Source organism: Tarenaya hassleriana, unplaced genomic scaffold (assembly GCF_000463585.1).
Source record: "Tarenaya hassleriana unplaced genomic scaffold, ASM46358v1 Cleome32, whole genome shotgun sequence".
Taxonomy (NCBI): domain Eukaryota; kingdom Viridiplantae; phylum Streptophyta; class Magnoliopsida; order Brassicales; family Cleomaceae; genus Tarenaya; species Tarenaya hassleriana.
Window position 1 is genome coordinate 128,077 of NW_010966372.1, and position 18,716 is coordinate 146,792.

The following is an 18,716-nucleotide window of genomic DNA, read 5'->3' on the forward strand; positions in this document are numbered from 1 at the left end:
AGCTGAAGGTTGAATATAGCCATCGGAAGAAGAAGAAGAAGAAGAAGAAGAAGAAGAAATCAACAGTGTAAAGCGACACCGATTTGGAGCAAGTTCGGCGACAGAAAGAGAAGACTTTCTACTTAAGGTTTTCGCACCCGACAATGGCGAGCGCCTGAAATCGCTGAGCCGATCGACTCTTACTCTTCTTCTCCGGTTCTTCCGCTTCTGCTTCTTCCTCGGGTCCCCGGGATTGAGAAATTCTTGGTACTGTGTCCGAAACAAGCATTTCATTTAATTCAATATATTAACACTACACATTTTCTTTTCTTTTTTTTTTCTTTTTTTTTTTTGCCATCTTGTTTCTAAATATGTTGTAATGATGGAATCATCGATCTTACCCTTTCTCCTTTGCATTTAAATTGTTTAATTATCTCATGACGTATAAAATATTTATTTTATATTAAAAAAACTCTTAATCCAATAAGATGTAATTATTCAATTATAATATAATTTAAAAAATCAATTAGAGGTGATTTTTTATTTAAGTTAATCAAATTAGGATGAAACCAGAACGAACATAATCCCACAACGTCCATTTCTAGTCATCACTCAGCTTTAAATTTAAAATCCATTCCTTCAATTTTAAACGTTTTATAATCATAAATGAATTATAATGACAAATGAATTATATGAGTCGATGATATATACATATATATATATATATATGCCCAGGTCGGTTAAAAGACGCCATCCCAACTAGAGGGTTCGCTTAAAGGACAAGCATCACCTCGATTACACGTCCGTGAAGCAAACTCATTATCAATTCCATATTCTCGGATGCTGATTTCTGAAGCATTCCTTGTATTGTATAAAAAATAAATAAATATTCAGAATCAAACAGAAGAAAAGAAGGATATTTTTATTTCAAGAACATCCGCTTGTCTCGATCTGGCATGATTGTTAAGATACACAAAGGCCTACACTGATCAACTGTCATAACTGATTATCCGAGGGACCAAACACTCCTGCTACTAACTATGACACGCATATATGTGTATATATATAGCTCCTTTCATGACGAAGAAGAAGAAGAGGAAGATGTGAGAGAATTAGAGAGACAAAACTGAAAACTTACAGCTCCTCCTGAGGTGGTTGGGGTTCGGAGGGGGGTTTCTCGTTGGACTGTCTCGCAGAGATGACCTTGTCTAGGGTTTCGCCATGGACGGTGATCCCCGTCGTTTCCATGTCTGCAACTATGGCCAGGGCTGCATCCAGTTCTCCAAGATCAAGGCACAATGATATGATCTCGTCATACAGTGGGCTGCCATTGAAAAGATCAAATGATTAAGAGGGCACACCATCTTTGTTCAATTCGGTAAACTTGACTCAGATGAAGGCTTTTTTTTTCGAGGTTCTGTTCTTTTTTTCGATCTAAGACAAGTGTTTAGCCCAAAAGCTGCATCTTCTGAGCCATTTTCCACATGTTACAGGGCAAACTTAAGAGAGAGCTAAATAGAGAATGTCGGGCATTACCTGCCAAAAGAGTAGCCGAGACTGTGTGTGTTCTGCAAGATCTTCAAGAAAGCTGAAGGCATCGGAGCCCTTATCGCAGAACGTAAGATCATCGCACAATCACCGATGGTAGGTATTCCACCCAATTCAATCACCTAAACATATTCATCAAAAGTTTTAAGTCACGTCAACATAAAGTACCGGAAGGAATGTATAAATGCGAGAGACTTGAGGAGTATTATTGCCTTTGTCATGAGTTCCATTGCTAACTCGACTTCCCATTCTTGTGACCATTTCCGAGGAGCTTTGTTCTTTAGGTCTTTCTCCCATGTCCAACCCCAAACATCTGCTATCGTGTACATGTCAGAGACATCAAATACTTTCCTTTCCCTCATTTCTTTGAAAGCTTCAAATGGATCCTCCGGGAACCAATCCTCGTCATCATCATTCTGATAAGAGGAATAAGGTGAAGAAGTTATATTACCATAAGCTGATAAGCGCCATGAACAAAGATGACAATTGTTATCAACTCGAGACATTTGACTAAATGAAACATATACACACCTCGACTACTCGAGTTGTCCTCCTCCCCCGTTTCTTTGTTGAGCTTGCTTCATCGGAATCTTTCAAGAGCTGGACCCCAATCATCTGAAGGGGCTTCTTAGCTTCGGCTTCTTTATTCTTGATCACCTCGTCTCCTTCTGTTCGGGTCTCAGTTTGTTCAACCTCCTCCTCCTCCCCCTCTTCCTCCTCTTCATCCTCATCCTCATCCTCCTCCCCCTCATCATCGTCAGCTTCAGCATCTTCAGCAACAACCTCTGTCACGTTCGCATGCTCTAACTCATCCGTAGCTACAGATTCAACTGTCTCTTTTGGTTCAGCTGAAGGTTGAATATAGCCTTCTCCGAGAAACCGCCGCTTCCAAAATTCTGTGTTTCCTTCTTCCAGCTTAATCCGAGATATCAATGCATCCAGTTCTTCATCAATCTACATCACAATCAACTTTATCATATATGTCATTTAATAATAAGATGCCACGTCAGGAACATCCTTTAACCAACCGTAGCTGTTTTCCCAGCTCATGTACTCCAGACGTGCTAGCTAAGCTGACCAAAAGAAATAACATAAAGCATAAATCTAATATAATCAATCCAAAAGTTCACCTCCTCTTCTTCTTCTTCAACAGGAGGAACCCAAAGAGGTCGGCCGCGAGATTTGTTGATTCTCCTTGCTTTTTGAACACGCTGGTAAAGAACATTTCTTGTACCATCAATTGGTAAACCCTGGGCTTCTAATTCTTCCTTTAACTCTGATACAATCATCTTGCTTGCAGCTTTGGGCTTCAAAACGTTCTGTTCAGGACCTTTTATTATTTTCCGTAATCTCTCCACTACTCTCAGGTAATCAGATTCTGTAGCATCTCCTAAGACTATAGGACCTTCATTCAGTAAGGTTCTTAAGAGCTTCCTATGGTGAATTCTTGATTCTTCAAGGCATCTCTGTTTGAACGATGTCTCCATAGGATTTGAGTATATAAATCCAGAAGCATCTGGATCTAAGGGGGTTTTTCCTCTGCGAGGCACCCAACGTTTGCGTTCACCAGTAAGTCCTCCTTCTGCTATGTACCTGTTTATGTATAAGGATGGTCAGTCTTCATAAACTCAAGATGGTGATATCTAAAAGGCGTCACAATTTCTTTCAGGCCTGTCAGAATGAAGCAACAAAATTGACCTGGAATATTTACGATATAGAAGAATACGATGTGATAAAACAAAATTAAAATCAACCCACACAATCCTCTAATTTTTTACCTTGCTACGTAATCAATCTCATAACCAAGTTCAGCTTCTTCTTGCAATGGTTCAATCCATGAGCTGACTAGTGTCCGATATTTCCTGCTCAAGATCATGGCTCTTGGTGGTATAGGTTGGTTATCTTTGCGCATTGTGTCTAAAGCTTCTATCAGCTCAACAATTCTTCCTGGTTCAATTAATACACAGGTTTTTAAGTATACGAAAATTAAAGCATGACACAAGTACATGGACCAACAATCAAAAATGGCAGATCATAATCTACATCATGCACTTCCTAGAAAATTATGAGTACTAGTAAGTTTCATACTACACAGATGGGAGACTTCCAAACAATTCCAAATCCATGAACCACTGTTTCGTACAATAGGCTAGGCACATAGCGTACACATTTTTATGTCAAGATTATCACAGGTTGAGACATAATTTACCTTCTCGACATAAAGCCCGGAGATATAAAGAGAGAGGGTCACCAAAACTTCCCTCACAGTGTAAAACTTTTGTCCCTCCTTCAAAGTTTTTGAGACCACGAAAATGTCTAATCGCTTCCCTCACAACACAATACTTGGTAAAGCACTCCACTAAGAGCCTGAAATGGATCATTATATAGCTGATATTAGAAACACTCTACTAGGAGTAGATAGAAAAGAGCAAGAAATATGGGTAATGAATTACCAATATTTTCAAACATGGATCATCACCAACTATCAGATAGTTCTACTAGGACTTGTCATTGAGTGGTTATCTAAACAGATTCAAACGCAGCATGAGAGAATGATAGAAAGCAAGATTGCCATCAAAAGCTAGTTTCTCTGACAAGCAAAAGATATACAGCCTATAAAAATCACCAATCAATCAATGGGGATTTGACTCGTGTAGACAGCACCAAACATGAGGAAATAAAAACAAAACTTCTTACGCATAAGTCTTCACATTTGGCTGCAATCGTTTGTGGTCCTCAACCATCATACCAAGTAATTCAGCGACATCTTGAACCCTGTGATTCACATGTAAATGGGTCACCAAGAGTTTCTGCATCTTTTCCTGTGATAAATGTAACAAAACCAAGCACCACGAGAATTACCTATCATAAGACTCGGCCCTAGTATAGGCTTGGATCACCCAGTTATACGTCTCAGTATCAGGCTTCATAAAATCTGCAAATGGAGATAACAAGTCTAGCAATGTCCACAAGCAAAATTCAACCAGTAACCTAGATTAAAGATAAAGAAGAAAACTACTCCAGAATATTGCCAATGACGCAGAGAAAAGCAATAAAAGCATCAACAAGGCGAAGAAAACGCAAACCTTCTCCGTACTCCATATTCTCAAATGTTGAAAAAGCTATCTCGGGAATTCCACATGTAGCCTAGATAAGGAAACATAGAAAGTCTATTCGGTGTCAAACAACAAAAGCGACATTCTTGATTAGAGGTAATGGAACAGTACAGGTCCAATATGCACTCCAAGACAGAGAAACAACCTGAACACTAAGAAGACAATTGAAATGAAATGTTGTTGCCATTCTACCAGCCGCCTCCATTTCGTACGCAATGTCTAAGGCGTTTGAATGATCTCCAGCTTTGCAATCTTCCTCAATCATAAGATCATATATCCGATCAGTGGCCCTCAACCCAGCTCTGGCACCCTTCAAAAACACATTATTCGCATCTACCAAGTGGTTGGTCCTCATGAGCTCCTCTGTTCATAAGACAACAATCTACTTAGAAAAAGTACTCACAAACCCCAAGCATGGTAATTACAAACTTCAAAGTTTGATTTAACTAACAATCTTTGGCCAGGAATAATACCAACAAGAATTAGCCAAGCTTGACGGATATCATAGTTGAGCTTTTCCATAGCAGCAAGGATTTCTAAGCCTCGAGTAGCATTCCCTTTAGAGCCAAATAATCTAACCAAGGCAACCATCGTTTCAGGAAGAGGACGCACGCCTGCACATAGCTCCTTTCTCAGGGAGTGCATCTGCAAACACCCAGACAGAAGAAAAAAAAAAGTTTTCTTTTATCTCTAAGCACACATATAAACTGTAGAAAAACAAGAGTTGTTCCCATTCTGATGCTATCTCAAAACTTCAGATGAAAATTGCTAAAGAAAAACGATTGTATCAGAAGTTTCCAAATGGCTAAGCAAAGTCCATCCTAGCATTGCTCTGTGCAATACCCACAAATGAGTTTCCTAAAATATGCACGAAAATTTAAGACTGTAGCCATAGAACAGCGATTACCGCGCCTTCCTCGTCGCCGTTCAACGCGTGTGCCACGACCAGACCATGAAAGGATCGAGGTCCAGGACTGAGCCCAGCCGCGACCATGTCATAGATGACCTCCGACGCACCAACGGCGTCTCGGATCCTGGCTCGCTCCATGAGCTCATCCATAAATGTGAGGCGGAGACTCCTCTCCAATGCCGAGACAGCATCGCCAGCGGAAGAGGAGGAAAGGGAAGAATCGTCGTCACCTCTCTTCTTCTGCTTCCTCCTCCTCCTCGGCTTCTTCTCCGGCGCCGAGGTTGAGCACCGGAGGGGGAAAACTCCGGCGGACCGACGGCGGAGTGGCTGGTAGAAATTGGAGGGAAATGGAGCATTGAGGGAGGCGAGAGACATTTTGAGCACCCCCAAAAATGCAAAAATCTCGCTCTGGAAATGGATAAAGCGATTTGAAATTGGAATATGAAAATGAAAAATAACAAGATTATTATTTCCAAATTTTATTTTGATTTGGACCGACGATCCCGTGCGTATCACGTGACTAAAAACCTGACCCGAATCATCGCCATCTTATCTTGCGGATACACTTTTTTTTACCTTTCCAGTGTATGTTTGCTTTATGCATGTATCGATTAATGTGTGTGAATTTTTTACATATTATAATTTTATAGTTTCATATTATATAATTAGTTAAATTAACAATTCAGATAAAAATATATATAAATATATGTGATCCGAAATTATAGAAGAAAAATATAAAAAAATACAGGTATAAATTTTAAAATTTTAATATATAAATCTTAAATAGATATGTCATTATAATAATGTCTCATCTATTAATTTAAAAATCCGCAATTAAAAAAACAACTTATCAAATGTGTGTGTGTATAAGGTAATAAAGCTCATACCTTTTAATTCTTTTATGGAATCAAGAATAAATGGTAGATATAAAATACGAGATTCATGATAATAAACCATACTTAACCATTAATGAGAAACCACAGGATATTGAAAACACAAGGACATTAGACTCACAACACATATATATAGATGTATACATACACACATATGTATGTATGCATACATATTTATTCTCATAATGTTTTTTTTCTTATGGTTTTCATGGAAAGACTGGAGGGAGGTTACATGGTCTCCTTGAGCTGGTTGAACACAGGGGCGATCTTCTCGATGTTCAAGGGCTTCCCGAAACACTGGTTCAGCCCTGCTTCCATGAAAGCTTCCCTATGTTCCTCTTCATTGCCCAGTGACGTCACTCCCACGATCATTGACGTCACCCCCATGGCACGAAGCTCCTTGGTCGCCTGTTTCCATTTGATTCCCGAAAATTAAAAAACCATTAGACCGGTGGTTTTAGGCTTCGGTTAACCAGATCGCCGGTTTGGTACACATAAATGGTGGGTGAACGCTGTTTTAAAAATCGCACGGTTCCACATGCAATAAAACCAAACTAAACCGAATTTAAATTTCAATACAAACTTACCAAGTATCAAATCCATGCGAAATATATATGTTTTCAACATGGAAATATTAAAAATAGATATGAACAAAAAAAATATTGTTTTTTAATTAAAAACAATTAGAAAATGTTGACATGCAATTTAGTGTAGACGGAAACTCAACTGAACATTTTAGGCAAATTTTATGGGACGAACTTTTTTTTTCCCACAAACGGCCATTTTGATCAAATCCAGAAACATAAACAGGGTATATATATCCGGTTAAGAAAAATGGTCCGGTCCGGTTCAATGAGAAAACCAAATAAAATCGCTATCATACCGAAGGACCGTCCATGATGGGCATTTCCTTGTCCATGAGCACGAGGTTGAAAGAAGCTCCTGCACGGTGGATATTCACCGCCTCCTCGCCGTTCTCGGCCGTGACCGCCACTCCTCCAAACCTCCTGACGAGTGCCACGTGGATTTTCCGGCTGATCGGATCGTCGTCCACCACCAGCACCCGTACCTTTCCCTCGCCATCAACCACGCTCAACTTCTTCATCTCTGCTGATGCTGTCGTTGCCATCTCTTCAATCCTCCTTCAAAAAACAATAATTTGAACAAGCTCATATACCATATAGATATACATACGTGCTCCGCATGCATATATTCATATATATGTCTTTAGAACGGGACGTGTATATATATGCTTAGTTTGTGATGTCGTGTGGGTATGTTCTATGCATGTGTGGACTAATATGTGCGTATGTGTGTGTATATGTGTGCATTTATAGACATAAAACATAGATATTGAATGATATTTGTGTGAATATACATAGCTTATTGATTCTCCTCATATATAGAACATTTTTTTTTTGGGAGAATGGCTTACGATATGGAATTAGCGAAGAAAACTTATGATTCGATAGTTAAGAGTTTACTTCTAACCTGAAATATATAAGGAAAAAAAGTGAAAAGTAAAATCTCCCTCAAATAAATTTACTCAGATCGTAATCTGAACAGTTCTGTCGTTTTTTATATAAATTTTTTAAGATATTGATAAATTTAAAATAAATAAAATTAATTTGTAGTATAGAATATAGTTAATACAAATCATCTAAAACCCAATTTACAATACATATCATAGTTTATTTTTATACAATTTTGTAATAAAATAATCAATATAATAGAAAATAATCATAATTAGCAATATTTTAATAAATAATAAAAGAACTAAAAATACCATAAATATATTTTTACAAAAAAATATCATTTTTATATATTGTTATAAATATAAAAGTCAGTTTAAATACAATAAACTAAATTATTAAGTATTATTTAACTAAATGAGATATCTTTTTTGTGTTTACATATATTTGTTCAAAAACATTTCACTTTATTTACATGTGCTAGATATATAAAGCAATATTCTTATAGTGCATTTATAAAAGTATATCACCATATGCTTGAGTAAATCTAGGTAGGATTATATATAAATCAAAAAATTTAAAAGTTATCTTTTATTTCATAAATATATTCAGATCGAATCAGATATAGTACATTTACTCTAATTTATCACTGAGAAGTTTAAAAATTTTATATAATGTTTAATATCATTTCATCTTAATTGCTTTTTAATATAAATTTTTTGTTGAATCAAATTTTAAATTTTATATATCATCGAAATAAAAGAGTTCAATTAATTATTTATAAAATAGTTTTTTTTTTCTTTTGACAAATTTTGAGAATATATCTTTGGAAAAAATGTTCAATATCCCTTATATTGGAAAATTAGTTTCATGAAAAAGCATGTGATATGGTATAATGGTAGCATTACGAAATATATATACACAAATTTATATATATATATATACACATAAACCTACAAAGTGTTGTAGAACTTTAGAATAAGAATTTTTAGCAGAAAACTTTGTATTTATAACATTAAATTGAATTATTTTCCACTAGAAATTTTTTAAATGTAAATTTCAGTAAAGGATATATGATTCTTTCCGTACTCTTTGATTTTCAAATCGTTGTTAAATTAACACAATACATATCGGAATCAAATCAAACATGGGTTTGGTCGAAAATAGAAAGTTTGAACCCTTAATAGTTGGATTTGATTACATTACAACTTATAAAGAAAATGAAAAGTGAATGTATATGTTGTTACATGAGTATACGATTTCAAATTCTAGTACCCAAAATAAATAAACTAATAAAGTTGCATCATAGGGTTTTTTAATTTTATCTTTTCTAAATTAATTTGATGGCACATTTTGCAACCTTCTTTCTGAAACAGAGGCGTTAGGCAAGAAAGTAAACTTCTACTTCATAAAGAATCTTCCCAATAATAGACATATGACCTTTACATTTTTTTCCCCTTTACATATTGCAATCTCTATCCACTCATTTAATTTCGATTGTTTTTTTTTCATCTTTTATCATATCATTATTATCAGCATTCTTTTTTTTTTATAACCAGGATGGTTTCCGAGACTTTGGTCCGACTATATTCACCCTAGGTTCGGGATTAACCTTTGTATATGAACCATTTTTTATCCACAAATTACATCTCTCCCCACTGGTGGAATCGAACCCAAAATCTCGATGATGACTTTGTCACCTCTCAACGAATGAGCCACCAACTATTGGGTTATTATCAACATTCTTATTCATTATTCTTCATAAATCCACCAATTATATCTATATAGAATCACATTTTATGGTAAATATATCGTACGGTTTACGCATTCTAATTAATATTATTAGAGAGTGTGAAAGATATGACCGGTTGTATTAATGCAATGATTTCATCACATTATCACATTTCTATTTCTATAAGAGAGTAAGATTAATCAAACATTATATAATGGTTATTATCCAACGAAGGGCAAATATGTCGGAGAATAATTACTTTAATTACACATGCTATGACATATAATGCAGTGTTCTTGTTGATTATTTATGAAAGTATATCGGCCAGTGTTTAAACAAAACTAGTTAGGATTGAACATATATATAAATATACATATATGCATACATATAGGGACCAAATATATTTTATTTTTCTTTTTTTTTAAATAAAAACCAAATATATTTTCTTATACACGCCATTTCTGATTTTATAAAGAAAATACAAATATTCTCAAACCTTTTTTACACATAGGAGTACGAGAAAGGCACACCTCGATCTAAGTAAAACTAGGTCTATTGTGATTCATTTGAGAAAATAAAGTTTAATAAAAAAAGGAAGATCAAACCCAACTCCATGGATGTTGCCACTCATCGTGACACCAATTCTTGAAATCTCCATTTTTACCCACCAAAGTGCCGAAATCATCCATATCCAACAGATCGTTATCCATTGCCAAGAACCCTGTCACCTCCGGTACCTTTCCTCTCCCTCCTCCGCCGCCGCAACTGCCTCCTCCTCCGCCGCCTCCGCCGTTAGGAACAAGAAATCCATCAACTTCTTGACTGACAAAACTCGGAACCAACATACCATCCTTATTGTCCGAGGGACCTTGCAAAGAACTCGTCCGAGAAACATCGTCGTGACCCATCTCCCGGCTCGCCTTTTCTTGTGCTATAAGAAACCTAGACCAAGATCCGGTCGGACATGTGTACTTCAAATCTTGATGATCTTGTAATCCCTGTTGCAAACTCAGCTTCGCCGAATTTGACAGATCCAATCCACCACCACAGGGCGTGTACCCATGAACTTTCTCTTGGTTAAACGAATTGGGTTTGGAAAATAACCAAGGAAGATTGGACCCACATGAAGATACAAACCCGAAATCATATTCTTGACCCAAAAAACACCCGTTGGTTCCACCTTGAGGCCTGTGGCCATGTTCATGTGGAAAATCCATTCTCTCCGACCAAGAACCGATCGACCCACTCGCCCAGTTTTGCACACGAACCGGGTTGGTCTTGTAAGCCCAAGAACCATCAGACCCGTGTCGAGAGAAACACCCATTCTTGCCCTGAAGCTGATCTGGTTGGACCAAGTTGAGCTTGGCGGCTTGTCCGTACAGCTTCTTAGCGGCCTTGTCGTAAGCCATGGCGGCCTCAAAGGAAGTGTCAAAGGTACCGAGCCAAAGCCTCGATCCTCGGTTAGGTTCCCGAATCTCAGCGACCCACTTACCCCAAGTCCTCTGTCTCACACCACGGTATCTACACGTGGCGTTGTCCGGACCACCTTTCCCTCTCATACAACCTTTTCTTGATCTCCCCATGTCCGGTTTCTTGTTGCAGACGGCTTGTGTTCTCTTTATGGTCCGACGTCGCTGCTTGTTCAGTTCCGTGGCTCTGTTCGGACCTTTTCTATGTGTATGAACATTTTTGGGTTGGGGCACAGATTGCATGCGGTGGCATATATATAGGTGTATATATGTATCTATCTTTGTGTATGCGTGTGCATGTATAGTGGAGCATCTATGACTTTGTTAATAAATGTATCGCTCCATGTTACACGAACGGATCCCGACCAAAGTTGACAACTAATGTTACGTTGAAGGCTTCTGCTTCACCTTTATATATATATATCGCAATTTTGATTAGCATTAGGGGGGTAAACCTCAATCTTTGTTAAAGACCGGCCTAAGTATTCATACGATCGAATACATTTGATTAATTTCATATGTTGTTTTTGGTAAATCTTGTGCGTAGTCTATAAAGGAAACAGCTTTGGTTTGAAATATTATGAATTTAAGAGATGATTTTGGAAATAGGATATAATCCTAATTGACGTTTCAACCCACAAAACACCCAAAATTACCCTAAAATCGTTTATATGAAAAACCGAGATATCAATCTTATGGACACTAAATTAATGTGGTTGACAAATCAAAATAATCATTTTGTCCAACAGTCAATATGTGCTTGTTTAGTATTTGACCACCATATTCTCCTACGTATATATTATTTTTTTCATGAACAATTTGATAAATCATCCAATATAAAGTTTTGGGTAATTACATTTGAGAAAGAAAAAACCCCCCCGAATATATTCGCGATGAATCTGAATAACAATTAACATGTTGAACGGGGACACCAAATCATTATGAAAATGACAGGACACGACATTTATCTATCTGTACATAATCTATGTGTACAGATTAAGTTTCTTCTTTTCCTGTGTCTTATTTTATTAATTTACAAGAAAAATATTATTATATATATATATAGTATAAGGATGAAGGGATTTGGTCATACGCAAAGGGGAATGAGTTCCAAAGTAGACGTCGTTTCATGCCACGTGCCAAAACAGGGATGCATGCATTGGAAAACCAAGTGATAATGACACGTGGCTCAACCTCTCGAAATCCTTCGCCCTGAAGCACCTCTTTTTTTTTATATATTTATCTTTTCTTTTGTTTTTTTCCCTCACAGATTCCTTGGTAACATTCGTTTTATTTTATTTTTTTACTTTTATTATGTTTATATCAAGTTTAATTCATGAATACGTCAAATTTTAATACTATGTGGTGTGATTTATTTATTAGAGTGAAATTTAGATACACAATGCGCGTATCATTTAGCGGATAAGAACATGATTTTATACGATTTGAATATTGCATGTGTGTGTATATATATATATATATCATCTTTTACCACAATTTTATCTAAAATTATATTTGTATCAAAACCGTGGTACAAAATAATAATAATTATAGCTAAAATAATCATAAATAAGAATTAATAGACATTAATTGAGGAGGTTGCATGGAGGAGAACAAGTGTGTGAAAGCAATAGGTGAAGCCCGATGAGTGTAGAAACCAGGTGTACGACACTTGTTCTCTGTCTTCTCTCTACTCTCCCTTTTCTTTATGATGAAAGTTTTTGAAAATAAAATAAACTAATAAATATTATATCTTTTTTTGTGAAAGGTTGGAATAAATATTATATCAAATTTTCAACAAAAAAATATTATATCATATTCCCCTGCGTCATGGAATTTATAAACTTGCCTGAAAAAGTGGACCTTAAATTTAGAGAAACTATTTTTGGTATATATATATTCGATCCGCGATTTTTAGTATAAATGTATACCACTTTTTTTTTTTGTAAAATTAAATGTATACTACTATATCGTGCACACTCATATTTAGGGAATGGACTGTCCGAACAGAAGTTGTAACATAAACAGAAGTTTATATATATATATATGGTTATATAATCTTTTTTTCAATTAATTTTCAAAAAAAATTATGATATTGTGGAAGTATTTTAAATATTTGTATTCATTCATAACCAATTTGTCTAGAATATATATGTATGTGTGTGTATATATATATATATATATATATAGAAAGAACTTCGATTCCTCATAATATCAAGCAATAAAATTAATGTAAAAAACTCTAAATTCCTCCAGATTTTGATATTTTATTGGGTTTTATAATGCATAATGTCTGTGTGTGTATATACATAGTTATAATTGAGATGATATATGTAGGCACGCACATATTTGTTGGGCTAACAGAAAAAAAAAAGCTTATCTGGGCTTATAATAATGGAATTTGGGCTTCAAAGTGATCGAATCCGTTTGCATGTTTCTATGACGTCATCATAGAAACATATGACGTTGAGGGAATCAGACAAGCCTGCCTTAACTGTCTCCCACGTAGGCCATCGTCGTCAGTGTGACACGTCATCAAGCGAATGACACGATCGTGCCACGTCATAAATGAGAGGGACCGTCTTATTCCATTTATCATCCACGTAAGCTACACAGATTTGCCAACTTCTCATCCACGTCACATTATAGATTTTTTCTATATTTTTCGAAAAGCGACAAAAGTAAACTTACACATAATCGATATAAGATGTAATTATTTTTCCCGTATTATCAGTTTTTTTGGGTAAATGTATTGTAACAGTTAAACTGGGGAAATTTCTTATTTTAAAAATTTTAAAATTTTGGTCAAATTGTTATATAATACATTTTAATTGTCGTGGACAAGACGAAGAATCTAAAGTTGGGATTCGCGAAAACCGAAAAAAAAAAACTATTTAATATTAATATTTTAAATCCATATTGACCTTCGGATGAACAAATTTATGTATTCCATAGTCGAAAATAGAAGGTCTTATTTAAAATACGTAGACGTGCATGCATGTATACAGACGCGCAATAACCTATGGTCCTTTGTGTGTGAATATGGTAACATGTTAATTTTTTTTACCGGTAATAGTTGGCTCAATTATTCAAATATTTTTTTTGTAAAAAAATAGTAAATCTTGATTACCTTTTATAATTATAGGCATAGCTATGAATTCCACCTATTTCATAATCTGTTACAGATAATGATAATTATAGGCAATACCTTTAGTTTCGGTATTTTTATTTTTAGAATATTTTGTCTCTTTTGCCTCTCTTGGATTGTGATATTGTAACTATGCATAGTTAATTAATCCATTGAATCGGACAAGCATTAAAATATATTTGTTTTGTCCGGTAGTCAAATGCGGAAGTTAAAATCTTTAATAATTTTAAAATATGGGTAAAGTTTTGATGATTCGATTAAAACCATGAAATGCACTATTTAGGAGTCATACCTATTCGCAAGGAAGAAATGAAACAAAATATCATTAATAATTAGAAAGATCACAAGTATTAAGTTCTATCAATTTAATTTATATTTTATTACTGTTTGGTTTACATAAAATATTTTTAAATATTAATTTTTCTTCCAACGTTTTTAATTAATCAAATTTAATTAATTTTAATTGAAAAATTCTCGAATTATATATATAGTAATTGCGCGGGAAATAGCTTTCTTCAAAGCGTATATAGCCCCAAAATCAATGATACTCGATTTAATTAGGTTGTGCGTATGAACACCAAACGAAATAAAGCCACGTGGCATAAAAGGGCAGATCCGAAGTGAGTGCTCCCCCAATTAAGAAACTTGGAGTCCAAAGAAAGAAACAAAAATGACTTAAAAATTGGAATCATGCGGTTTAATTTCATACGATCTGCTGACGAGTTAATTACTTCAAAAAAAATCAACTAACAAATTGATTAGTTCTTAATTAGTACTGTAATGAGTGATTATGTATGTATCCACTACAACTACTACAATACACGCATACTTTTTTTTCTACCATTTGATTTTTTGGTATTTACTGATTTATTTAATTATAAACACACACACATATATATATATATATGTGTGTGTGTGTGTGTGTGTGTTCTTTTTGACAGTCAGACATGATTCAAGATACTAATGCTAGATGGAGATCAAATCTGCTACATGCACTAAAATCAAAATGATTCACCACCAAATCAATCATTTTTATATTCAAGAATCATATATAAACAGTAGTATATATCATCATTAATTATTACATGGTGAGTCCATCATCTAAGTTATCTGTCATTGAAAAACAACCAGATTTGAAGAGTTATTAATTATTAATTAGGCATTTCACTCCAATTATATATAAAAGGTATATATATGTGATATATCATGTGTGTGGTTGTTGTAAAGAGAAAGGGGAGTGGAGGGAGGCAGATGAAAACATTGAAGGAGAGTGTAATAAAAGGGAAGAGAGCTGACAGTTGGGTTGGGTGGGTCTGTTGTTCTTGTCTTTAATGGCTCCTCCTCCTCCTCCCTTTGCTTCTCCTTCAGTTCTCATCCTCCCCCCCCCCCTTTTTTTTCCCCCCAATAAATAATTAATAATTTAAAATTTCCCTACTTTATTATAATATTACATATACTATACATATACATATTCATTCACACTAACATACGTACACTTGTGATTGTGTGTATATACAATATGTATGGATATACTTTTTAGTCTTTTTCTAAAAGGGCACTGAATCAACCACTGGCTGACCTCCAATTCAATGTACATACACACACACACACATATATATATATAGATTCAATATTTATATTGTGTATATACACGTATATGAAACCGATGATGCAGGGCAAAGCGTGATTTGATGATCTTGAAAGTCTCATTTTGCTTTTGCTTCTCTCCGTTTCTGTATTTAACTTCATAATTTCCTATACACCCATCTATCTTCTTCCCTATCTAACACCACTGCAGAGAGAGAGAGAGAGAGAGAGAGAGAGAGAGAGAGAGAGAGAGAGAGAGGGAGGTCACTTTCTCTGCTCACTCGTCTCAAGAATCTGGGTTTTGGGATTTTATTGAATCTCTTTCCATTTCTTGAAATGGTCCAATCTCCGTAGTGTTCCCTTTTGATCTCTCTGGGCACTGAAAGATATAAAAAACTATACAAAGATGGAAGTTTTCGCAACGAAGACAAGATGGGTCTGCAGCAATAACATCACCCAAGTTGTTCATATTCTTCTTCTTCTTCTTCTTCTTCTTCTTCTTAGTCTCTTTGTGAACCCGAGGGTTACTTGTGTCTACGCCGTGAACTACACAAAGTACAGACAAGTTAGCAGTTTGAGACTCGAGAGGATCCATGAGCACTTGAACAACATCAACAAGCCTCCTGTCCTAACCATTCAGGTATTCCAATCATATATCTATGATTCTATATATATGTATGTATTTAATTATACATGCTAATGTGTATATGTGTATTGCGGAATCATTCTCCCATTATCATCATATAATAAGCATACGTGTAAAATGCGCTATGTACTTTCTACTATACAGAAAAAAATGATCAATCTATATATAATCATATATAATTCGGCTCGACCATACATCGTAAAATCAGGTTATTGAATTGATTAGTCTCGAGATCAAACTTCTGAACTTTGTCACTATTAAAAATCGTGTGTGTGTGTATATATATATAGAATAAGAATGGTGTTGTGAAAATAACTTGGGTGCAGAGTGCGGATGGAGACATTATAGATTGTGTGCATAAGAGAAAGCAACCTGCTTTCGATCACCCTCTCTTACACCATCACAAGATTCAGGTTCGGACCTCCTAACACCATTTAATTCAGCCTATACCCATATGCACTTCCTTAATTAAATTTAAATTAAAGTAATATTAGTTCTAATTCGTTCTTCGCATTATATAAAAACGTAACAATGTTTTAATCAGACAATATATATGCCATATGCCACGCTATTCTCAAAAATCATTTTGCATAATTAGTGAAACGTACGATTACAATCATTTTTACATAGTTATAAAATCATTGATGTAACAACAAAACAATTGGATTTTTATGTAATAGATGATAACCTACATTATTTGTCTATAATGTTATAGTTTTTTTACAATCATTTTAGTTTTTTTAATACTTCATATTTAAAATTCAAAAAATGAATAGTATAAGTTTAAAAATTTTAATTTGTTATTTTTAAGTATGTAATAAATGTGTAGAAAGCGCCGTCAAAAATGCCGAAGATGAGAGAGAAGGAGAGACGAGCTAACGTAACGGAAGGTGCATGGCAAATGTGGCACGTGAACGTGACAAGGTGTCCGAAGGGTACTGTTCCCATACGACGCAGCACACTGCATGATGTTCTCAGAGCCAACTCTTTGTTTGACTTTGGCAAGAAGTCCCGTAGAGTTGACCTTAATCGACGGTCACAAATCTCCGACGTCATCGGCACCAACGGACATGAGGTATATCTGAATCCGATCTCCCTTTTTATTTTAAATATATATATATATATATATATATTAAAATGTGTTGTTTCAATATGTTTATATATGTAGATGATATTTACCGTATAATCTCAAATTCTTTTTTTTTTATTACTTTAATCTGAATGCACATGTATAATATATATATATATATATGTAGTACACACACAAAATTAGGCACTTGCTGTTAAATTAAGTAAAATCAATTTCATTTAAAATATATTCTATTGAAAAAATCAATATCTCAAAATTTAAATGAACAATATGTTACTACTTAAGAAGCACATTAACTTGTCTGAGTTTGTCAACTGCATGTGTGCGTGTGTGTCTAGATCCTTCGTTCATTCAAAGTATGGTCCCCGTTTGTCCTTAAAAAATTGTCGTATAAATTAAAAAAAAAACATAAGCATTTAATAGCTATTAATATATGGTCGCATTACATTAAATCTTGAAATGATGGAATCTTTATATAAAAAAATAAAATAAATTAATAGTTTAGTCTATCACGAGGTTAATTATACAACGACTGTATTATGTAATCACCAGATATATAAATAAAATAATTCTCTAAACAACAACAACATTATATGTTGGAATTTTTTATAAAAAAAAAACTCAAGTTTGGCTTTTCTAGAAATGATAATATGAGCAACATGTCATATATTTATAATAAGCATGTAATGTAATGGACGTATGCGTCTATATATATATTGGTTAGGATGGAATATATTCCTTATTCTACCTAATAAAATTTGTAACTAAAATATGGTTTAATATAGGGAAAATGACATTTTCCTACACCAACTTTGCAAAATGTGACCTTTTCCTACACGAATTTTTAATTTGACAAAAAACTACACCAAATTATCAAATGTGCCAAATTGATACACGAACTACACGATTTAACTGCAATTTCCTACACAATCCGAAAACGGTGTTAAGTGTCTGTTAACCGCTGACGTGGCATGTCACGTGGCGGCTGACGTGGCACGCCACATAGATTTTTTTTGCCACATCAGCATGCCACGTCATATTTTTTAAAAAATTTCGAAAAATATGAAAAAAAATCGATTTTTTTTAAATTTAAAATAAAATAAATAAATAGCAATATATATATATA

At 34.7% G+C, this 18,716-nt stretch overlaps 5 protein-coding genes across 6 annotated transcripts in view; 1 reads left to right on the top strand and 4 right to left on the bottom strand.

The window, feature by feature from the left end:
- LOC104820753 (protein PIR) overlaps positions 1–256 on the bottom strand; it is a 10,442-nt gene extending 10,186 nt beyond the window's left edge. The window contains exon 1 of the mRNA XM_010551335.2: positions 138–256. The gene's annotated coding sequence lies outside the window, so the exon portion shown is untranslated. The remainder of the gene's footprint in view (positions 1–137) is intronic.
- Positions 257–881: 625 nt separating this feature from the next.
- Positions 882–5,984, bottom strand: LOC104820754. Its single transcript, XM_010551336.1, has 13 exons — positions 5,551–5,984; positions 5,117–5,288; positions 4,789–5,006; positions 4,614–4,674; positions 4,390–4,462; positions 4,225–4,302; positions 3,737–3,894; positions 3,306–3,474; positions 2,658–3,120; positions 2,059–2,481; positions 1,740–1,943; positions 1,516–1,649; positions 882–1,303 (listed from the first exon to the last, which is right to left on the bottom strand). The coding sequence occupies exons 1-13, from the start codon at positions 5,926–5,928 to the stop codon at positions 1,114–1,116; spliced, it is 2,721 nt and encodes a 906-aa protein (XP_010549638.1). The 5' UTR covers positions 5,929–5,984; the 3' UTR covers positions 882–1,113.
- Positions 5,985–6,492: 508 nt separating this feature from the next.
- Positions 6,493–7,899, bottom strand: LOC104820755 (two-component response regulator ARR22). The gene is made up of 3 exons (XM_010551337.1): positions 7,882–7,899; positions 7,330–7,588; positions 6,493–6,854 (listed from the first exon to the last, which is right to left on the bottom strand). Exons 2-3 carry the CDS (start codon positions 7,573–7,575, stop codon positions 6,675–6,677), a joined length of 426 nt encoding a protein of 141 aa, XP_010549639.1. The 5' UTR covers positions 7,576–7,588; positions 7,882–7,899; the 3' UTR covers positions 6,493–6,674.
- Positions 7,900–10,072: 2,173 nt separating this feature from the next.
- On the bottom strand, positions 10,073–11,490 carry LOC104820756 (dehydration-responsive element-binding protein 2G). Its single transcript, XM_010551339.1, has one exon. The coding sequence runs from the start codon at positions 11,360–11,362 to the stop codon at positions 10,250–10,252; it is 1,113 nt and encodes a 370-aa protein (XP_010549641.1). The 5' UTR covers positions 11,363–11,490; the 3' UTR covers positions 10,073–10,249.
- Positions 11,491–15,744: 4,254 nt separating this feature from the next.
- Positions 15,745–18,716, top strand: part of LOC104820761 — a 5,954-nt gene continuing 2,982 nt past the window's right edge. Inside the window, exons 1-3 of one of the 2 annotated variants that reach the window (XM_010551342.2) lie at positions 15,749–16,494; positions 16,827–16,913; positions 17,330–17,575. In XM_010551342.2, the coding sequence (XP_010549644.1) occupies positions 16,261–16,494; positions 16,827–16,913; positions 17,330–17,575 (567 nt within the window). In that variant the 5' untranslated portion in view covers positions 15,749–16,260. Of the gene's footprint in view, positions 16,495–16,826; positions 16,914–17,329; positions 17,576–18,716 lie in introns of both variants that reach the window. The other variant, XM_010551343.2, reaches the window with a different exon arrangement.